General features: G+C 35.1%; 1 protein-coding gene across 10 annotated transcripts in view; it reads right to left on the bottom strand.

Moving 5' to 3' along the window:
• The window catches only part of QKI (QKI, KH domain containing RNA binding), a 109987-nt gene that overhangs the window by 75541 nt on the left and 13620 nt on the right, over positions 1-20826 (bottom strand). For all 10 annotated transcript variants that reach the window (XR_002436345.1, XR_002436344.1, XR_002436343.1 and 7 more), the window contains exon 3: positions 12119-12235. Coding sequence is in view for 7 of the 10 variants with exons in the window: in XM_021389571.1 (XP_021245246.1) it covers positions 12119-12235 (117 nt within the window). In the remaining 3 variants the exon portion in view is untranslated. The remainder of the gene's footprint in view (positions 1-12118; positions 12236-20826) is intronic.

Below are 20826 nucleotides of genomic sequence, written 5' to 3' on the forward strand. Positions count from 1 at the left end.
CATGAGAAAGCAGGGAAAATGAAAACAACTCATGAAACAAGGAAGAAGCTCATCAAAGAGGACAAAAAAATTTATGTTGACCTAGTTAAAAACAAAAGGGACAGAAACAGTGAGAGACATCTTCATGAACCAACAAAGACTCGAGAAGAAAAATCTCGTGTAGCTCTTGCTATGAAAATATAACTGTTCCATAAATTAGATTGCTGTCTGCACTGCTGTGCATATATGTTCATTCATCCACGAATCTTGGTTCTTCATATATGAAAGCATTTTAGTGCTTTCCAGCAACTCTGTAGCAAATTCATTATATTTTTGTACCAATTAAACACCTCTTTCTTGTACTGATCCCATCCACTCTCATCACATTTTGTATATAATTCCGTAACATGTTTTAATGAAACTAACAAGGAGGTTGATATTCCCAGTGCTTTTTCAAAGCCAGAGCCTTCCTGTTGTTAGCTGCCAAGTATTCTGTCAAGCACATATGAGCTATTGAAAACTGCCTGAATGAAGTCACTGTTTTGGAGATTCTACTTTCAACAACCAAAAACGGCCTAATGTTTTCTTAAATTTAGCTACTGAGGTTAGAGGACAAAATCTCATTTGTCTTACAGGCATACAGTACTGAATTGACTTATGACCCAAATTACATTCAATAATTACTTATGGTAATGAATTCATCGAGCAAGCTTGAATACTGTGCATTGTGTCTGTTCCATAACTAGTTTATGGTACTTAGTAATTAAATCAGACAATTTACACACAATGTCAGAATCAATCAATTAAGTTAAATGGTCTTCAAGAAGTTCAGTATTAGCCACTGCTGGATTTTGTTAACTGTTCCACTTCTGCAAGAGTAACAAGTTTACTTTAAGAGGACAGCAGGTTTGCATACCTGGCCTTAAACATCTGGTTTAAGTTTTCACCCTTTCATGCAGGTAGTCAACACAGGATAATCATAAAATTACATGTGATGAAAAATTAAGATACATTCTCAGTATGCATGGAATTCAGTGGGTCCTGTATCCCTCAAAACATTTCCTATTTACTGCCCACAAAAACGAAGTGGAAAATGTGCGCAGTTTAGCAGATAGAAATTGCTTATTACTCACAGAGAAGTCTTAAAAAAAAATCTGCAAATGTCTGTAAACAAAACTAAACCACACTTTTCAGATAGAGAGAAAAGACTATTCATAACATCTTGCAAATCAAGCTGGAGTAACGGCACAGTAAGGACACTGCCCCATTACATACCTATTACTATCTGCACCGGTATCTGAACTTGATTCATATCCTTAATACACTCTATTGTAAAGCATGTCTAGCAAAAGGGTAGCTGGTGATTAACTTCAGTTTTAATCCAGGTCTACGCAAGGGAAAAGCTAACACAGTAGAAGCAGTTGAAGTGAGAATTGTCACCATATAAAACCAAGTTTCAATGGCAAGCCAATCAAGTGTTTTAGAAATTATGATTTGTAGATGTTATCACGATAATGGTTTTTAAAGTTAAAAAGGAATTCCCTATCTTACCCAGTTAAACACTACAGATTACCCTCCTCTACTGGAAAACAATAAAGTAGCAGAAAGTCAAATAAGCATCTTCTAAATGTCCAATTAGCAATTCACAGTTTCAGCCATAGTCATATCTTATTTCTTGCTCGCTCTTTTGCTGTATGGCAAAGAGCTTTCCTATCTATCTCAATAAAATTCGTATATCTCACCCTAAGGAGCCATATCCAGGACGGTAAACAAGCACCTATACTCTGCCAAAACAAAATACAGAATATCAGGAGCTATCAAGAACTAACAGACTCAGGTAATACATAGGCATGCTTCTTTCCTCACAGCATCAACAAGTTTTGCTTACATTCCTGCATGTAATATGCTCACTCTTCATGGAGAGGACTGAGGAATTTACCAGAGCACCAAACTAAGTATGGTCATTCCCAGAAAGAAATTCAAGTACAGTTAAATGATACTCACTAAAACAAAAAAACAACACATTCAAAATGCAACCCTAACTACGAATTATTTCTGGTAAGCTAGCTTATAATGTCACTACCTTAATTCTCAAACAAAGCCAGCCTAAAACATACCAAACACAAAATCATTCACTAACGGGAAGTTCAATACGCTACGGTTATAACCTAGCAAGTTAATTCAGACAAAATTCAATGGTGATGATAAACAAGAAGGTTCATAGAGGTCTGCAAGAGTAATAGTACAGTTCTTCACAGTGCATCAGGAAGAAGACAGGAATCATTGAATTTATCACCTGTGGAATCTCATAATAAAAAACTCCTTCATTTTACTTTTCAGTATTATTAGGTAACACTCAATACTCAATCTCTCCAAGAAAATATTAAAAGTTTTAAGAAATTGTATGATTCTAGATATAAGAATGCTCACATTCTCTTAAAACAAAGTCTCATCTAGTTCTCTGATTTTTTTTTTTTGAAAACTGGTTAGTCCCTGACTTTGCTCTGATCGTGTCTCTACTTGTAGAAAAAAAAAATAGATAATGAACCAATTATCAATCATGCTGTAAAGCAAACAAGAAAAGCAGCATTTTTCTTTTTCTTATGCAATAGCACAACTGAAATAGCAAACCTGCTTCAAAGGTTAGCTCAAATAAAGCTTACATGTTAAATCTTTTCCACATCTACACACACAACAAAAACATCTCACTGCTAATGTCCGCCTGCTGACTGGATTTTTTTTTCTTTGAAAACCTTCTGCAATTGAAGCACAATGCAAAGTACAAGAGGGTTCAACAATACTTAACAAAATTAACTGAAATCTACTACCCTTAATGTACAGAAACTTTTTAACCACATATAGCAAAACTATACGTTGAGAGTAAATGTTTAAAACACACACCACATCTACATATAGATACATTAACATATTAATATATAAGATCAAACAACTTATCTTTTAGCCATGGTTAATTAGCTAATTGCTAACAGCCATGCCATTGACATTGAAAAAGTATATGGCTAAGCCTTCCAGAATACATTTTCTATTAATAACTTTGTGATGTGGTATTACTTTCAGGTAACATTAGATTTTCATTATTTAAGCCATTCACTTCTTTGAGTTAGACAATGTAAAAATGTAGATAGATGTTTGCAGATAATTTTGTCAATACCTCAAAACAATTAAGTATGAACTGTATCACCAAACCTTTCAAAACTTCTGTTCAAATTACAGATACCAACAGTTGTGGGCTGTAGCCTAGTTAACTTTTTTTATAAAATAATTAATACTCCATACTTTCTATCTAACAAAAGCTTCGGAGAAATTTTACAGTTTCTACCATGGCACAGATGAAGATGAGTCAATTACCATTCACAGATGTAGAATTTTAATCTATATAACAGAGACTTGTTTATAAACAGATGTTCAGGCAACAATTCAAGGTTCCTCAGATATGTATTTTTTTCCACAACACTTCATGCTACTTTTCTCCAGTACCAAGGTAGCTTAGATCTCTTGCCTCTTCATCTGAATGGCTTTTTGCTCACAAGGAATGGACAGAAAAACAAATAAAAACACAATGACATATAATAGAAGTTGATTTCTAGTGGAGTGGCTCTTAACACGATTCTTCCATTTCATTATGCCAGTCATTCCCCTAATTATTTCACTAACCAGATAGTTAACTATTTAAAACTTTAACTACACTCAGAACAAAATCATCCATTATCAAGTTTTGATATCAAAGTTAATCATAATCAAAAGCTTCAGTTACTCTTCACATTCCACACAAAAATACGCTCAAAGCTACAGCTTTATGTTTACGTTTAAACACAATGCTGAAATACATCCAATATATACTGGATATATTAAGTAGCCAATAAAAAGCAAAAGTATATATAAAATAACCCTATCTAAAAGATTGATTGCATCAGATACCTATCAGTGACATTTCCTGAAAGACTAATACTGTTTTGCAATAATTCTTAAGGCCCTCAGGCACCTAAATTTCTGTCCTTCAAAATAAAATCATTCTGCTCTTGAAAGCAGGAGCATTTCTCAGACTGTTAAACAAAAAGACTTACGCAATAAATTGCCTCAAATAAGAAGTGTTTGTCAAATCTCACAGAAAACTTAAAGAAAACATTCTCTCCTTGTACAATTCACATTCCCATAAGCTAATTGTGCCTACAGTGCATTCATCACTACTTGTCAATTCTGACAGCAAAGAGGTATCCAAGCAAGACCACAAAGGTCTAAAGAGAACCTGGAATACAAAACCCTGTAAAAAGACTTAAACAAAGTCAGCTTTCAGTTAGCACTAATTCAAAAAATTATGTCTTCAGTGCTGATTTCCTTTTGAATATCCTGAAGGATGATTACTATTAGCTACCCTTCAGCATTTAATTATTACTACTTACGTAGTAAGTCAGTAACTTGCTAAGAGCAATTTTTTTTTCTTTTTTGTGATGACTTGTTTTTTCCTAATGCTATTAGTTAATAGTGTAAACTCTTATCTCCTTCCAGATGGTCACCACCTCCAGACTGCCAGGGATCTAATTCATGAGACTTATGTTTTGTGGGTGAAAAGGGAAAAAAGCCATGCTACAGCAACTCTTTAATAATTAAAAACTTCAGCTTTACAGCAACTCCTGAACTGAAAATAAGTGACTATAAATGCAATACAAGTTTTGAAATTGGAATAGAAAAGCTTATTTTCTGAGATATTCAGTACTGAAAAAAAATACTAGGTCACAAATAGTATCTTATGTTTCAGAATGAATCTCTAGAAAGGTTAAGCGGCATCAATGATGACCACATACATTCTTAAACAGAATTAGATTTTAAGTTAGAGGATTTTTTCCTCCATCAGCTATACAAATTAATATATTATTTTAATATATATTAAAACTAATAAACACAGTTAGATATGGTAGATTCTTCAATAGCTAAGTTCAGTCACACCTTTATATGCATATGACTTTTTTTCTTCAAGTTAGCTTAAAGGGTCAATTTGCCATATAGCTTAAAAATTAAGTATGAGTAAAGTTTCTGAAGTTTGATGAATTAGGATAGCAACATAGGTATGCATACTAATGAGAAAATATATTTAGATGATATTTCAAAATTGCTTTCTGGATACAGTAAATCTTTTACTATGAACAATAAATATATATTTTTTTTTCACCTGAACAAAGTAGATCCAGTAAAATCTCAACCTTAGCTGAGCAGCTTGCTCAAACAATGACTTTTAGTGTATAGCCATAAAAGTTGGTTACAGTCACTTGTTACCATCAGTGTTCATATGCAACAAAAGTTAACAAACCATGATCCACAAAATGTAACATGTTCGACTGCCAGATGACATTGCCTCAGCCAGGGAGTTCTAGGAAGCAGAAGTCAGTTAATTTTAACAAATGGCATCCTCAATGATAAGTATCTTTGAGGGATTGACAATTAACAGTTTAAAAGGTAAAAGCAAGCATCTGACCTTCAGAAATTTCATTCACGTCAAATAAGTTTTTTAAGTTTTATTTTTAATGAAAGGATAGTAATTTTAGTCTCAGAAATGGAAGGTACTCATTTTGTTCTGTTTTTAATTTTATCACGTAGTTATGTCATCAATCCTATAAAGAATTCTAATATACTTTTTCAACCATTCCTAGTTGTATCGAGAAGTACTCAAAAAACACCTCTGCAGAGAGTTGCAGATTTTTTGTTTTAAATTGCCAGGATTTGTTTTAAATTGTCATGATTTCTTAACACAGATACATGAAACTGTCAAACTTCAGCAGCATGCTCATGTGTAGAGGCAGCTTTTAGAGGCAACAGGCCTGAACCACACAATTTGTTCCCAGAAGACATGAGTAATGATGGCTGGTTAGCCTTTCACTCTGAAACACTGAACAACTTCACAGTATGCTAAATATATTCAATTTCAACATAAATGCCAGCACCATAGCTTTATTTGTAAACATATTGCTTTTTTCCACAGAAGGTAGAATTTGAGCATCCTGTCAGTAGGACTGCAGTAACAGACTTTATTTAACAAGACATACAAGTGCTTAACGTATAACTTCACTTTATTATAAAGTAGACTGATCTGTAGACATTCAGCTGGAAAACAAAGTGTATCTGATGGTATTTTCAACACTAAAAGGTATAAAACTTCACAAATATATAATATTTCAATTCTATAGGGCATGTAAGCAAAATAAAATGCCCTCATTACAAAGCAGGAAAATTACTTTTAATCTTTTCCTCAAACTTTGCATAGGTACAAAAGATGATTTCTAATTCGTTTTTACCCTTACTGTGAAAAAAAGCTGTAGAGTCCAAAACTGACATACGTATTTACTGTGAAAACTCTCAAACCCATCGAAGGTGATCTGCCAAAGGTCAAGATTGGTACTAAGAGCTTTTCTTTCCTGAAATCTTAGATAATTTCACCTTGAAAAAGTGAACACAAATACAAACAAGTATGCTGTAGGTCAGGAACAACACATCAGTTCATCGAATAATCAAACTACAGAGAAGAGAGCAAGTGATTTGAATCTGTTACAATGCATGAAAGCAAGAAGTTCTTTAACTTTGAAATTGCACAGCTGTCTGCCTTCCTCTTTGAAATAGCCAACTATAGAAACAAAAATAATACCATGTATCCTAACAAGATGCTTCTTGTTGAAGGAAAAACAAATAATATCTCCTTGCACAACGTTAAAGAGGAGTTTCTTGATTAAAAGCTGGAAGAAACAGGAAAAAATGTCATCAACCATGGCTGTCATAATCCAGCAGCATGATTTTACAGGGCTGAATACCTCTCTCAGTGAGGTAATGGCAGTCAGTGTGATAAGAGAGCACAGATTGGACTCCCTATGCTTGCATCAGTGTATGTTTCATGGAACATGTGTATGACCAATAAGATGATAAAAAATGATGTTTTGCTTATCCACAAATACTAAGGCTTCCCTTTTATTAAAGCATCATTCTTTGGCTGGTGTTGCAATTACCATTTTTCTCCACTACTGGACTGAAAAATCAGTGTTTTTTTTCCTCGCCACTGAGCGGGAGGGTGCATGCATAGGAAAAAAAATGCCTTGTCACACATTCATTAGTTTTAGTTTTTGATGAATGCTTGCAACCCCTCCCCCCCCCTCAGTAATCTCCTTCAAGCACCTCCAGGTTCTAATAAAAATACTCTTGGTAATTAAAGTTTTGATTTTTTTTTTGTCAAAAGCTGCATAGGGAGATGTTCTGATCATCAGCCGAGCATTGAATACAAACAATTTGATGATTTCACCTGCTTTCTGTGGGAAATATGACAGCAAGTTTTAAGACCTGATGTTAGTTCAAGTGATTTGGCCACGTGATAGACTTTCAATTCATTACTTCTGTTCACAGGCTCACACATAGTAAAATTTTCTACAGTGCAAGCCAGGATGGTTTATTTTGCAGCACTGTTTACCACTATCAGTCTTTCCCTATTTTCTCCTGGAATCTGCAACCACCAGCAATGTAAGAAGAAGAAAGTAGAAGGGTAGCAATGAATTCCATGGAACAACCGATAAGGCTTCTACTATAACTAGCACCAGGAAATCGGGCTTGTAGGTATGAAATATATGTAGGAAATAATAATGAAAAAAAATAACCTTCAATTCCAGTCTTCTAGAAATTCCTTAGCGACTCAGTCAAAAACTGGAAAAATTCTGAATATTCCCCTTTTTTAAATAATTGGTACTAATTGCCAAAGAACTTGGACATTTTGTGCTGCAAATCTATAGATCTCATCTGCAAACATAATTCATTAGGAAGAGAGGTAAGAACGAATAGCATGAAGAGCACTTATTCTCCAAACTGATAAATATCACTGTTTCTTACTTTATCTTGTTTGTAATCATCATGTCTTGAATTCCAATTCTTTATTTTTAGAAGAAACACCTTATTGGGGAACAGGCTGGATCACAAACTGCATCATAGTAAATGATCAAGAAACAATTCTTACTGCAGCAACAACAGCAGTACACACAATATAGCAAAAACAAAGGCCACTATCTGAAGCTGGTAAACTACTGCCTAATACCAATCACTTCAGGACAGCAAAAGAGCTAAAAAAAGATCATAAATGGATGACACGAAAATAAGTTTTGTCAAGCAAACTTTTTGATACTGAATGCTATTTGGTATTCAATTAACATTAAACTGGTATTGTAATTATTAGACAAATATATTATTCAAATGTTATGTCATTTGATATTCAACACACATCTCAATGGTCAAGTACGCTGTGCTCCAAAAATATCAGACAATGGACGACTTAGAGAAGGTGATGGATTCCTAGCTTTTCCTGCCCAATTTGTAAACAATCAACGTAAGACATTGCCCCTTACATCCCACGAATGATCCATCAGTCTGAACTGGCTGAACACATTTCTGTACTACACACATAAAGGCTTACAGACATTAAAGCACTGACTAGATCAGTTTGTATTACTTAATGTGTACAAACTTCCAGCTAATGCAACTAGTCCTTAAAGACAGCTTTCAATTTCCTACTAACCTTAAACAAAACAAAACAGGTAAGAAGACTCAGACTCAGAAAGAGTTCCCAATTCCTTTAAGCTTTATCTTAAAGGCAAAACTCACGCCAACTATTCTCTTTGGAATAGCAATTAAAAAAAAAAATGCAGGAAGGATGTGGGAAATGAGTCCAAAAATACCACTTTCCCAAAATGTAAAACTACCCACACCATCTATGGAAGTTACTTCCCACAGGAAAAGATGGACTTTGAAGCACAAAGGTAGGAGGGAGATCATGGACACTAAATCTAACAGCTGTCTGGACACAGTCCTGACCAGCCTACTCCAGGCAACCCTGCTTGAGGAGAGAGGTTGTACAAGATGACATCTGGAGCCTAGGATGCAAGGAAACAGTCTGAAGTTGTGCCATGGAAAGCTCAACTTGGATGGGGTATTAGGAAGAATTTCTTCAAGGACAGGGTGATCGAGCACTGCAATGGGGTGCCTATGGGTGTGGCAAGTCTCCAGACCTAGAGGTTACAGATGGACATGGCACCAAGGGTCTTGGTTTAACAACGTGTCTCAGCACATCAGACTGATGGTTGAAGGTTTTTTCCAACGTATACAATTCTACAATTCTGTAGCAGAGAATCACTGTTTAGATATATCTGAAATATAAATATGTTCACTACAAGGTATTATTTCAAGACCATTAAGTTTGGGCTCTCAATTTGTACTTGCAAGCTTTATAAAGAACTGATGCCTAAATGTTTTAGCTCACAGTATCTATGAACATAAATGAACCAGAACAAACATTTTTTTATTCAGAAAAAAAAAATACATAACCTAATTCCTGATAAACTTCCCCAGTCTTTTCCCTCATAAAACAGAGAAGGGGCAACAACAAATATACATCATTTATGGGCGGAATTTAAGAACCCTATTATTAATAAATATTCCATGTCTTTTAAGATCTATGAAAATAGAAAAAAAAGAATAAACCATTAAGTAGACCTTTCCCCTGCATTAAGGTGTATGACTTATACTACCCCCCAACTGTAGGAAATCCTATTTCACAATCCTTCAAGTTCTACTTATCCATTCACAATTCAAAGGCCCAATAGTACTAGTTTATATGTTAGATCTCCATCCAAACAAAGAGGTGGAAAGAATTCAGGAGGAGAACCAGAATCTTAAAAAAAATAAAAATCCTTCAACTCCTTTATAAATCAAACATAATTTAAAACAGTATCACTCTTACTTCTACACAACTTGAACAACCAAAATCTCTCAGATGAGAGCAAGCCTTTGCTCAAAAGCTGGCAATCTAAATGCCCAACATAACTATGGTGGAATAACAGAAAGGTAGGTAAAAGTATTACAACAGATTACGAAAACATGTGGCAACACATGACATTTGAAAGTCGTGGTTATAAGCTCTGGGAAGCCAGAGGTTTCTAAGTGGGCATTTTAAAAGGTTCCGTTTTAATTGTCAGGTGTTACATTTATACCAACACAATGTATTATGTGACTAATCAGGAAATGTTTCCTAAGGAAAGAACCAAAAGAATTAATATTTATTGGAACTAAGAGGAAAAGAGTATTGCTAACTGTACATCACAAAACAGAATTGGTGATGCTGTGGCAACTTCAGCACTAACAACCAGAAGAAAGGGGAAACAGCTAGAACATAAAACTGTAAATAGAAATAACTTCCAGCAGCTAACATCACAGTAACTTTGCATTCATAATGACTATCCTAAAAAGTGTAGCCTCCCTAATCATATGGACAGAGCAAATACAGAAGGGCTGCTTCAAAAGTAATGCTTCCTATTTTATTGTCTTGGCCCATGACATCAGAGGTGGATGCTGGTAGTACGGCAGTAGCAGTTGAACCTTCCCACCAACATTTCATTACATTTTGTTGCCGTGTGACAGATGGCAGCAGAGGGGCAGTCTGTCAGAATGGTGTCTGACACGGAAGTGCGTATCAAGCAAAGGTGTATCGTTGAATTCCTCAATGTGGAAAAAATTGCACACAGTTACAGTCATCGATCCTTGCTGAATGTTTACGGAGACCAAACAGTGGCTGTGAGCACACAGAGCGGTGGGTAAACAGCAACGTGAAAGACAAGCCACATTCCAGATGGCCATGCACAGTTGTCACACCATAAAATGAAGAGCCTCTCCATCAGCTCATCCACGTGAATCAGCAGATCACAAACAAGGAACTGTGTATGGAGCTGAATATCAGCTTAAATGTATTACAAACGATGGAGGCAATGCTGGAATATCACAGTTTGCATCAGATGGGTCTCATGAATGTTCACACGGGAACAGAAAGAACACCGCGTGCAAGTTTGTCAGGACCTACTCAACCAATACGAAGATGAAGGTGACAGTTCCCAGGATCACATCATTACCAAGGACGAGACAGGGTGTCACCACTACAAGCCAGAGTTAAAACGGCAGTCCGTGGAGTGGTGACATGAATTCTCCATCAAAGAATAAGTTCAAGACACAGCCCTCAGTGAGAAAAATGATGTGCACTGTCTTTAGGGATAAGAAAGGGGTGATCCTTCTTCATTTCCTGGAGCCCAGACAAACCATCAACTTTGACTGCTACATCACAACACTGACTAAGCTGAAGGCTCCAGATTCCAGAGTCAGACCACAGAAGAAAATTTTTCTCTTGCAACATGATAGTGCCAGGCTCCATATCAGTTTGAAGACATTGCCAATCTTGGCTGGACTCTCCTACCACACCCACCTTACAGTACAGATTTGCGATCTCCTGATTTCCATCTGTTCAGAACGATGAAAGATGGACTGCATGGGCAACGATTTCCTAGCAACAGTGCTGTCATAGCAGCTGTGAAACACTGAGTTGCCTCTGTTGGTGCAGATAGTTTTGAGTGCGGCATGCAGGCTCTTGTTCATCACTGACAAAAATGCATCGCTAAAGTGGTGACTATGTTGAATAATAGTGTTTTGTAGCTGAGAATTTGCTCTGTCAAACAGCATCATTGTGCTCTTTGCAACTGTTGTAGTTTCCATGGAAATAAATAGGAGGCATTACTTTTGCAACCACCTATGTAAACTACAGGACAGGGCAAGGAACAGCCCAAAATATATCCCAGTTCTACTTTAACAGAAAACAAATTCAGAAATACACCACTTCTTCACTCACTCAGACAAAATTCACTGCAATAAACACATTTAACGTATTTTCTAATCCACACTATTTGCACTAGTCACTCCTTTGGTATTCCAGTAAAGGAAAGTTCTTAATGACACCTGTAATATTAATAGCTCTTCCATAAAAAATATACTTAACTTGAATTTTAACTTTGCCTTATGAAACATCTGACACAACTAGAAACTTGTCATTACTGAAGAATACTTTATAATAGCTAGTTAGACTGCCGGTAGCATCATTATGTTGCATGCATATTTAACTTCCTCAAAGTAGGTTACGTTAACCATTAAGTCTGTAAAAACCACTAAGTAATGAAGCACACTGAATAAAAACAAACAAAAAATCAAGATGAATAAGAGAAACATAGTCCCATGTTACAAAAGAAACTTATGTATCAAACTCTTTGACTTTTGAAGAACTTACCTTCTTTTTGTCTCTCATTGAGCCCTTCCCTCGGACCATTATCTTGCATCCTGTTTCCGCCTCAAGTTGCTTAGCTGTTAGTCCTCTGGGCCCAAGGATTCTTCCAACAAAGTTAAACTGGAAGAAAAAGAAAAAGTATTTCTATAAAACAACGTAAAAAAAAATTATATAAAGATGTATTTCCATCTCTAAAACATCATAAATTGTTTCGTTTGTTTTTTAAATCAATTTAGAACACCACACTAAATTCCTGAGGTGGAAGAACGAGGTAAATATTGCTTTTACATATTAAATGACTGCACGATCTCTGCCTTGGAAGATAAGGATTTCAGGTAAAAATAGGTTTTTAAGTTTAATCTGACAATCTAGGACAGTGACACTCCTAACTTCCACTCCATTAAATGCTATAAACTCTTGCATAAAATACATACTAACAGGACTAACAAGGCATGCTCCTTAGTAGGCTAACAATGTGCATCAGATCCTGAAAACAGTTATGGGTTGCACGACCAGATACACATAGAACATCTATGTAGCTGGACTAGTATGCTGCCAGGTGTAGGCCCAGTCTCATAAAGGCACCACAAGGCTTTCATAAAAGGTCTCTTGGTCTAGCCTTCATTTGCTCCCTACATTCATCTAAGAAGCATCCTGAAGAAAAAAAACATATCTTTTTTGCCCTTCCATACTTTTTGACTGCTGTCTACCTGGCCAGCACACTGCTAGCTGGCCATTTATCATCAACAGAAATTCAGTTATTTTCCAAATCAATCAATTTTTAACATTTCCTTTAGCAAAGCGAACAAATGAAAAAACAAATAAGGCAGCAAACACACTCTTAAGTTAAAATGGCAGATTAAACTGGGTTTCTTGATGCAGGTTGCCTGGACAAGGTAACATTTCAGCTTAGACCTCAACAAAGTTAAGTTAGTCAGAACAACCATATCTAACAAACCGCATTCCTATTAACACATCACAGATGACCAAAAGCCCTTCTCCATCCCTGAACATTTCAGTTCTTGTGTTTGCCCCAACGCTTGTTGGTGCCAAATGCTGTTCTTCATTACTTGCCGGTTTTCCTCAGGTTTGTATACACACGCAACTTAGGTGCTCTTCTTCAACAACACCTTGTTCTTCATTTTTTACAGTGAATTCCACACTGATGACCATCAGGAACACTAGTTTTGAACTTCAATTGCCTCCAGAAGTAGCTAGTATGACATTTCCTAAGAGTATTTTCTATTCCACTGAAAGTTATTCCCAAACAGGGAACAGGACTCAATTTGAGGTGGAACATCAGTTGAATCTCTCATCACTAGTAATCTGTTAACACAGTTTAAGCAAGTTGTTATTTTAACAAATGATTCCCAAGTCTTCTGTACCAACAGCTTACTGTCAGCATTCAGTTCCTCAGTGTCATATCAAAACTCTAGCTGAGAGCATTAATGACATTTCTGAAGGGACTAGGTACAGGTATGAGATTACCAAACCACAACCAAGAAAACAGCACTGACCAAGCCTTTCAGTTAGCCAGAAACAAAATATTCACCAGAATTCAATTGTATCTGCATCTATTGCTTCTCTTACCTGCCACATAATGGTTTACCAAACAGTATTGTTAGAACAAGATACATCGGACAAAGAACTGTTTTAATCACAATTTAACTCAGGATTTCTCATGCTTTTTTTCCCAAGCTCTCACCCAACTGCACTCTTCCTCACCACCCTCCTTCTTCACCATCTTCAAACTACACATCTGTGCTTAAGAATATTGGTTATTCAAATACTACATGATGTCTAAATTTGGAATACTTCTCTATATTTCCTACAGCTTCATTTTCACTCTGGACTTGCCCAGTCCTCCAGGGTTCACCTTACTCCTACTGAATTAATAAGAAATAAATATCAGTGGTTCACAAAGTGCTTTGATCAATTTAAGATGACTAGACTGTGCTACTATGAATGCATTCAGTTAATGCCTGTTAGAATGAGTGTGTTAGAAAATGAAGTAGAAACGTCCCATGCTAACATTAACTGCCTTCCACATAAACAATACCCAAGCAACAAGCAACTGAATACTTTGTTTTCCTTCATGAAGTTAGTTTCTGTTCTCAACAAGTCTATATATATTGAACTTAATTTTATATGACCACTTTTACTCAGTGTTTTGTAATCATCTTCCTGTGTTTTTGTTTTGTTTTTGAAAAGCTGAACAAAGTTTTATTTTTATTGTGTTCTCAGATCTTCCTATACAAACTCAATATCAGAACTCAGTACTACAATTCCAAGTTTGTGACGCATATAAGCACAAAAGTATCCTATGCATCACTTACATATTTAAGCAGAATCAAACATAGTAGGAAAGGAGTAAGAGCTGCTCTAAATCTTAGTCTTTGTACCTAGTCCAGGATCTTAACGATTGCTGTACAGCAACAGACACTCGCAGAAGCTGACAAAATTTCAGTCCTATCTAACAAGTTGACTGAATCACAAAGCCTCTGATAAGAAAGCCTTGTATGTCTTACATATAGAGCAATTATTACCCAAGAAAACCAAGACGTTTTACAGTGCTTCCATGCCTCATCAGCTTCTACATCCAGAACAAAAGAAAACAAGAACAAACTATGCTAAAATTCGAAGCTGCTGATTAATGAAAGGTTTCACAGAAGCATGACTGTTTTTTACTTTGTACAAGAATGCAATGCTTAAGAATCTTTCCATGCAAGTTAAAACCTGAAGAATTTGGAGGAATTCAGCAGTACTACATTTCAAAGGGCTACTGTGGTTTTTATATTTTGTGTTTTCCCTTGACACCTGAAAGTAAGATATGAAGATCTAATTTATCTGATAAAAAAAATCTTGTTTTTATTTTTGGAAAATAATTTGAAAAAAGTTTGGATTAAAATAACCAAATCTACCAAGTGAGACAACGTATGAACACGCATTTGGTTATAAAATTATTTTGCTCAATTAAAAACTAATTTATTCCACTATCTTATTATAGCAAGCGTTCCATGATTTACTATACATGGCATTTACAGAGTTCTTAAAATCTATTCCAGTTTTAAGCAAAATGAAAAATGTCTTAGAAAGCTTATTTGTGCCACAGATATAATATCCTATCTGAGCACGAACAATTTGCACATAGCTTAAACATTCTTTTACGTAAAATCTCAGTTGTACTTCACAGTAAAAGATGTTCTATGTTGACATTAACTAAGAATACGTAAAATTACAATTTAATTACTCTTGAGTACTTCTTTGCATGTACGGTTCTACTGAAGAAAAGTAGTTTATGCATTTAATCAAAACAGATTTATACATATAGCTATTATTCTATTGTAGTATTTCCAACTTAAAAAATGGCACCATACTAACACAAAACTTGTAAGAAATGGAAAAGTCTTTGCATCAATCAGAAGATGATGCTCTAAGTCATGACAGCATTGCATAATTTGAAGATAGTTTAAATTGCTTCCACTACATTTTTAGATAATCTTAAAAAAATCACAGTTTTTTTAAATAGATATTTACACAACTCATACAGAGACTGCAAGGAGTACTAACGTGCATACTTAAGAAATTTCATCTTTATTCAAAATTGCCATGAATGAATTCAGACATAGCCTTTTAATTCATATTTACATCCCTCCCTCCTCCCACCTTTTTTCTTTCAGAAAAAATATCATACCAAAATACGCCAAGCTATGGATGCCACCTCATCTCACAGATCATATGGCTACATTTTTGACAATCATTGGTTAAGAAAGTGTCTTTTCCCATTCATAGAAAGATTCAGAAGCATTTCATACCTTACTATTTGTAGTGATTTAACACCACACCCATCACTACAGAAAACATCTACAAAACTCTGTGCTCAAAAGAAACCAGTGACAAGAACTACTAAATAAAAACAACTATCATGTTCGCAGCTTACTCAGTGATGACACTAGATTCACTGAAAACAAAGAATGAAAAGTTTACACACACAGCTGCGCCACTAGTTCATATTCAAGAAACCAAATAGAAAAGGTTGGTTTCAGAAATATTTTTGAGTTTTCAAAATCTTTCATTAATTGCATTAGCACATATTTTGAGGATTAAATATGCTCCAGTGGAATTTGACAATTGTATCCAGGAGATCCAGTCTCTCTGATGAGATTTTACAGGGAGAGGAGGCTGACAAAGCAGATTAACACTGTCAACATATTGAATATAGATAGTAGTAATAACATATCTAATTTTTTTTTAATACAAACTAACCTTAATGTAGTTGCTAAGCTGTTGATGAAAACTGAAGTTGTTTCCTGAAATCTCTTCCAGAAACACCTACTGGTAACAGAAGACAGACTGTAGACAACAACGCCCAAGAAACACTCCCTTCATCCCTTTATCAAGTAAGTTTTCTACGCAAAATAACCAAGTGAATGCCAAAGTACATATGTAGTGAATGACATGTATAATCTGCTTAGGCTAGATATATCCACTTATATCTGCTGGGTGTATCTGACACACGCCATTCTAATACTATCATCAAAGCAAACTGAGAACTCATTGTGTTACAGGCAAGACCTGATAATTGTTGTAGGAGTAAGACAAGCTTAGTCAAGGTCAAAAGCTTGTTTAAGCAATGTATTTTTTAATGCAAAAGTAAAGGATATGAACATAATTGTAATATATTACTAAAATACAATGATTTTGAACATAAAGAACAAAGTTAATGCTCAGTGTTTTGAAGTCTGTTACATACTAAAAAAAATATTAGCATCCAGAGCCTTCCCTCTTGGACATCAGCAACACATGCTCTCATGACTTCAAAGATGGATTACTACAATGAACATTGTGATTCATCTTAAGCAATGTTCATTTATAACTGCCTCTCGTTAGTGAAGCTCCCTGAAAAAACTGAAGATGGTATATAGAATAAGCAAGACCTTTTAGGAATTTTTAAATAGTAAAAATCAGTTTGTTTTTTTTTTTATATTTAGATTTATAACTTAAAAAGTAGTTAAAAAACACATACTACAAGTACCACTTTTTTCAAAGGGTATCCCTCAGGCTCCCAGGGCTACTATTATGAAGTTCTCTATGCTAGTATAGATATTCCTGTAACAGAGTATTATTTAACCAGTTAAAGATCAATTCAACTCATATTTTAGAAGCTAGGTCAAAATAAGTACTATACTATTATGTAGAAAATTGAGGTTGTTTTAATTGGGTGACAAGTTTTAATACGTATGTGGCTTGCAATAATAAAAACAAGTCTTTTTACAAAGTACCACAGTAATAATTAAAGCCTCAAGACAGCACAACAGCATAAAAAAACAGCCACCTTAAAATAAAAATATCAACGCATTCCATTTAAAGATGGCACAGTTCTATAAGGTTAATTCTATTAACAGGATTGACCTGTCTGTTACTGACAGGATTGATAGATCAGATCATTTACATTCATTTCTGATCAACCAGACTAACAGCCACTGCTGATCAGTCAAAAGAATGAATCTGAATCACTCTGATCACTGCAGCTGTAATCTAGACAAACCAGATTATCTCTGTGATTTCAACAGAATATTATTTTTACACAGCAGAAGGCATCCCAGTGCTTTAAATCCTTAAGAAAAAAAAAGAAAAGCAAAAAAATAAAAATGCCTTTTAAAGTATAGCTGGGATTTAGAATGAATTACTAAATCCTTTAAATCCACACTATTCACCTCTAATAACCTCTGTGCTGAAGGCTTTGCGAGCTTATTTAACTGACAAATAGCTTTACAACTCCCCCCATGTAAATATAATGGATCAGATCCATTAAAAATAATAAATAAAATTGGGCTAACTTTCCAGGTCAGTTTAATAATGGCAATAAAGCTTTCTTTATTACAGGAAGAAAAATTAAAAAAAGTCCCAGAGAACAGATAATTTTAAAAGCAATGCCATTTTTGTCTGAATTCTTAACTTGCATTTATAAGAGAACCTCTGAATAAGCTATCAAGTATGCAAATTAGATGTTTGTTATTTCATTCAGATTTCTTTTTAAATATTATTCTAACACTTAGAAATATATTTAAATCCTGCCTTACTTTTAGCACAGAAATTCTAAGTCACGCAACAGAAGAACCTCAGTAGTACCAAAGCCCATCTAACTGAATGCATTACAACTAGTTAGCACTGTCAACATATAGTCTTCCTTTGTTATCTGCTGAAGCTCAGTATCTGTCAGGACCCATTACCAAAATGCTGCCATAAGAACTAAGAATGCACATATAAAATCAAAAAAATTAAGGTTATATTTATTTTGCTATCTGTTGTACCAGTATAATTTTCATCCACACTTCCAATCACAATATAGAACAGAAAATCTATCTTTAGCTCATCAGCGCAGAAGATTCCACCTGTTTTTGTAACGCAGCGTGCACAAGTTCCTCAAATAAGAAAAGATGAAAAACATGCTTATCTTGTGAAGTACTCAAGAAGTTTCAAAATGCTGCAGAAGTCGCACTGCTTAAGCTGCTTTAAGTAGAAGCAGCGAAAGTGTGATAAACAGACTAGAAAGTCTGAGAGAATTAAGAGTAATTCTTAAATTTCTGACCAGTAACTCAAACAATAAAACTGTTTCTTGTTGCACTGTACAGAATTAAATGATTGCATGGAAAGAAAGCTAATATTATAAGTAATCAGTACTTGCATTAGATAAGTAGAAGGGATAAAGGTTTATTTATTAAATCTGCTACAATTTTGCTAATGTTTGTGCAGGTGGTTTTGAATAATACATCACATAATTTTGAATTTTAAGTTGTTAGGTCAATACAAGTATCACCTGAGATCCAGAAGGGCTGCTGTGCTAATTCAGAAGGTAACCGCCACTTAAAGAACGGTATCACATATCAATGCAAGAGAAGATTTTCAAATCACTACCTAGCTCCATATCAATAAATCTCTCTGCATAGGGATATACAAAAAAGTAAAATCTGACTAAACACAATACATCAAATTCCCTGAGTAAAGAAGCTCAAATCTCTCTAATCTCTTTTATACAAGGTCTGAAAACCCTATCTCGTACACCAAGTTACGTGCAGTCAATCTGAACTTTCACACACCTATTTAAGCACTCCCTGTAGTAAAGATAAGCACAAATGATTACAATAATCTAATGCAAGACCATCTTAAATTGCTAGAAAACCACTTTGGAAGTTCATAACAAGGAGAAGCCGTTACTTAACATGGGGAAAATAGCACTTAACATTAAGACAAATGTCTTAATGTCATTATTCGTATATTCTAAAAAAACGTTCAATGGCTACACCTCTCTTCCATAAACCACCAACAAGCTTTGGGGGACAATGGGACATTGGGACAAGCTCCTCCTAAGGAGACAAGATTTGGGATTTCCTGATCTCATCCCAGTGTGACAGATCAGTGCTGGACAAGGAGTCTGTACATGTCAAAGAACATAGCAACAACAAGGAAAACCCACTCCGAAGAAAGTGAGTACTGTTTCACTCTCCTAAGCCCACAGCTTCTCTGAGAGAAAGCTCTGTTAACCTCCCCACCAGAGGGCTGCTTCCAGAATGCCCAACCAGCACAGACACCTATCTCAAATACAACAGGGGACAGCAAGGCCTGTTCAGCAGGCATTGATCTGCTGAAGAACCAAAAATTAGGCTATGGGCTTTACTTCTTTGAGACAGTTGACAGCTGTAAACCAGAACAAATGATTTAGTTTGGGTTTGAGAACTGAACAATTCCATGAGAAAAAAAACAGTAGAAACTGAAGAAAAAAGCGGCAGCAAAAAATACTAAGCAAGATTAATCTTCCAGCCGAAGTGTTAGACACATTTCTAACTTATATTCTGATAGCTGTTATTGCACACAAAATTAACAGATGTATGTAGGTTGCTCCAAAAGTAATGCCTCCTATTTACTTCCATAGAAACTACAACAGATAAAAAGAAGAAAATAACACTGTTTGATAAAGCAAATTATCAGCTACAAAGCACTATAAAATAGGAGGCATTACTTTTGGAGCAGCGCTCATTCTTACAGTTGCATATCAAGGAAGAGAGCCATCTACGCAACTGAGCAGTGATTTTTCCAAACATTAGCTTCCATTTTGTAAATACATAATAAATCACATTATGATACTTTTCTTCATCGTTAATAAAAGGAGCAGAATTAGAACATACAAAGTTTGTACTATTTGAGAACATTTGTTTTTATCTAATATTAAACTTAAAGATATCAAGTATCAAAATGTTCCCAAGAATTCCACTGAAGAGCAAGGAAGCATCAATCACAAGAACATTATCGTAACATCACCTAACAAACAGCTTGACACAAAAGTAAACTAATTTTTTAAACTACTTTCTCTGGACAAAAATGAAGTATTCATCTATTTTTGTACTTGGTGAGCCATGGCATGCTGAAAAGCTTTAGAGTAATTTCATAAAATATAATTTATTTAAAATTAAGAACTTACATTTTATGTACCTAATAAAAGTATTCTTTTAAAGTTTGTCCTTCCAAACTCTTTAACCTTCTCTGTCGTTGGGGCTGACAGATAAGCCACCAGCTGTTTTCTTCTTCCTAGAGCTACAATGCATTCTCTTCCTTTTTAAGTCTAGTATACCCCAGCAGCAAACAGTAGGACTTCAGCCAGCTGCTAGAATGTCACAATCCTATATATTTAGCTCCCATCTCATTTACTGCCA

The sequence above is a fragment of the Numida meleagris genome, chromosome 3 (genome assembly GCF_002078875.1).
Source record: "Numida meleagris isolate 19003 breed g44 Domestic line chromosome 3, NumMel1.0, whole genome shotgun sequence".
Taxonomy (NCBI): domain Eukaryota; kingdom Metazoa; phylum Chordata; class Aves; order Galliformes; family Numididae; genus Numida; species Numida meleagris.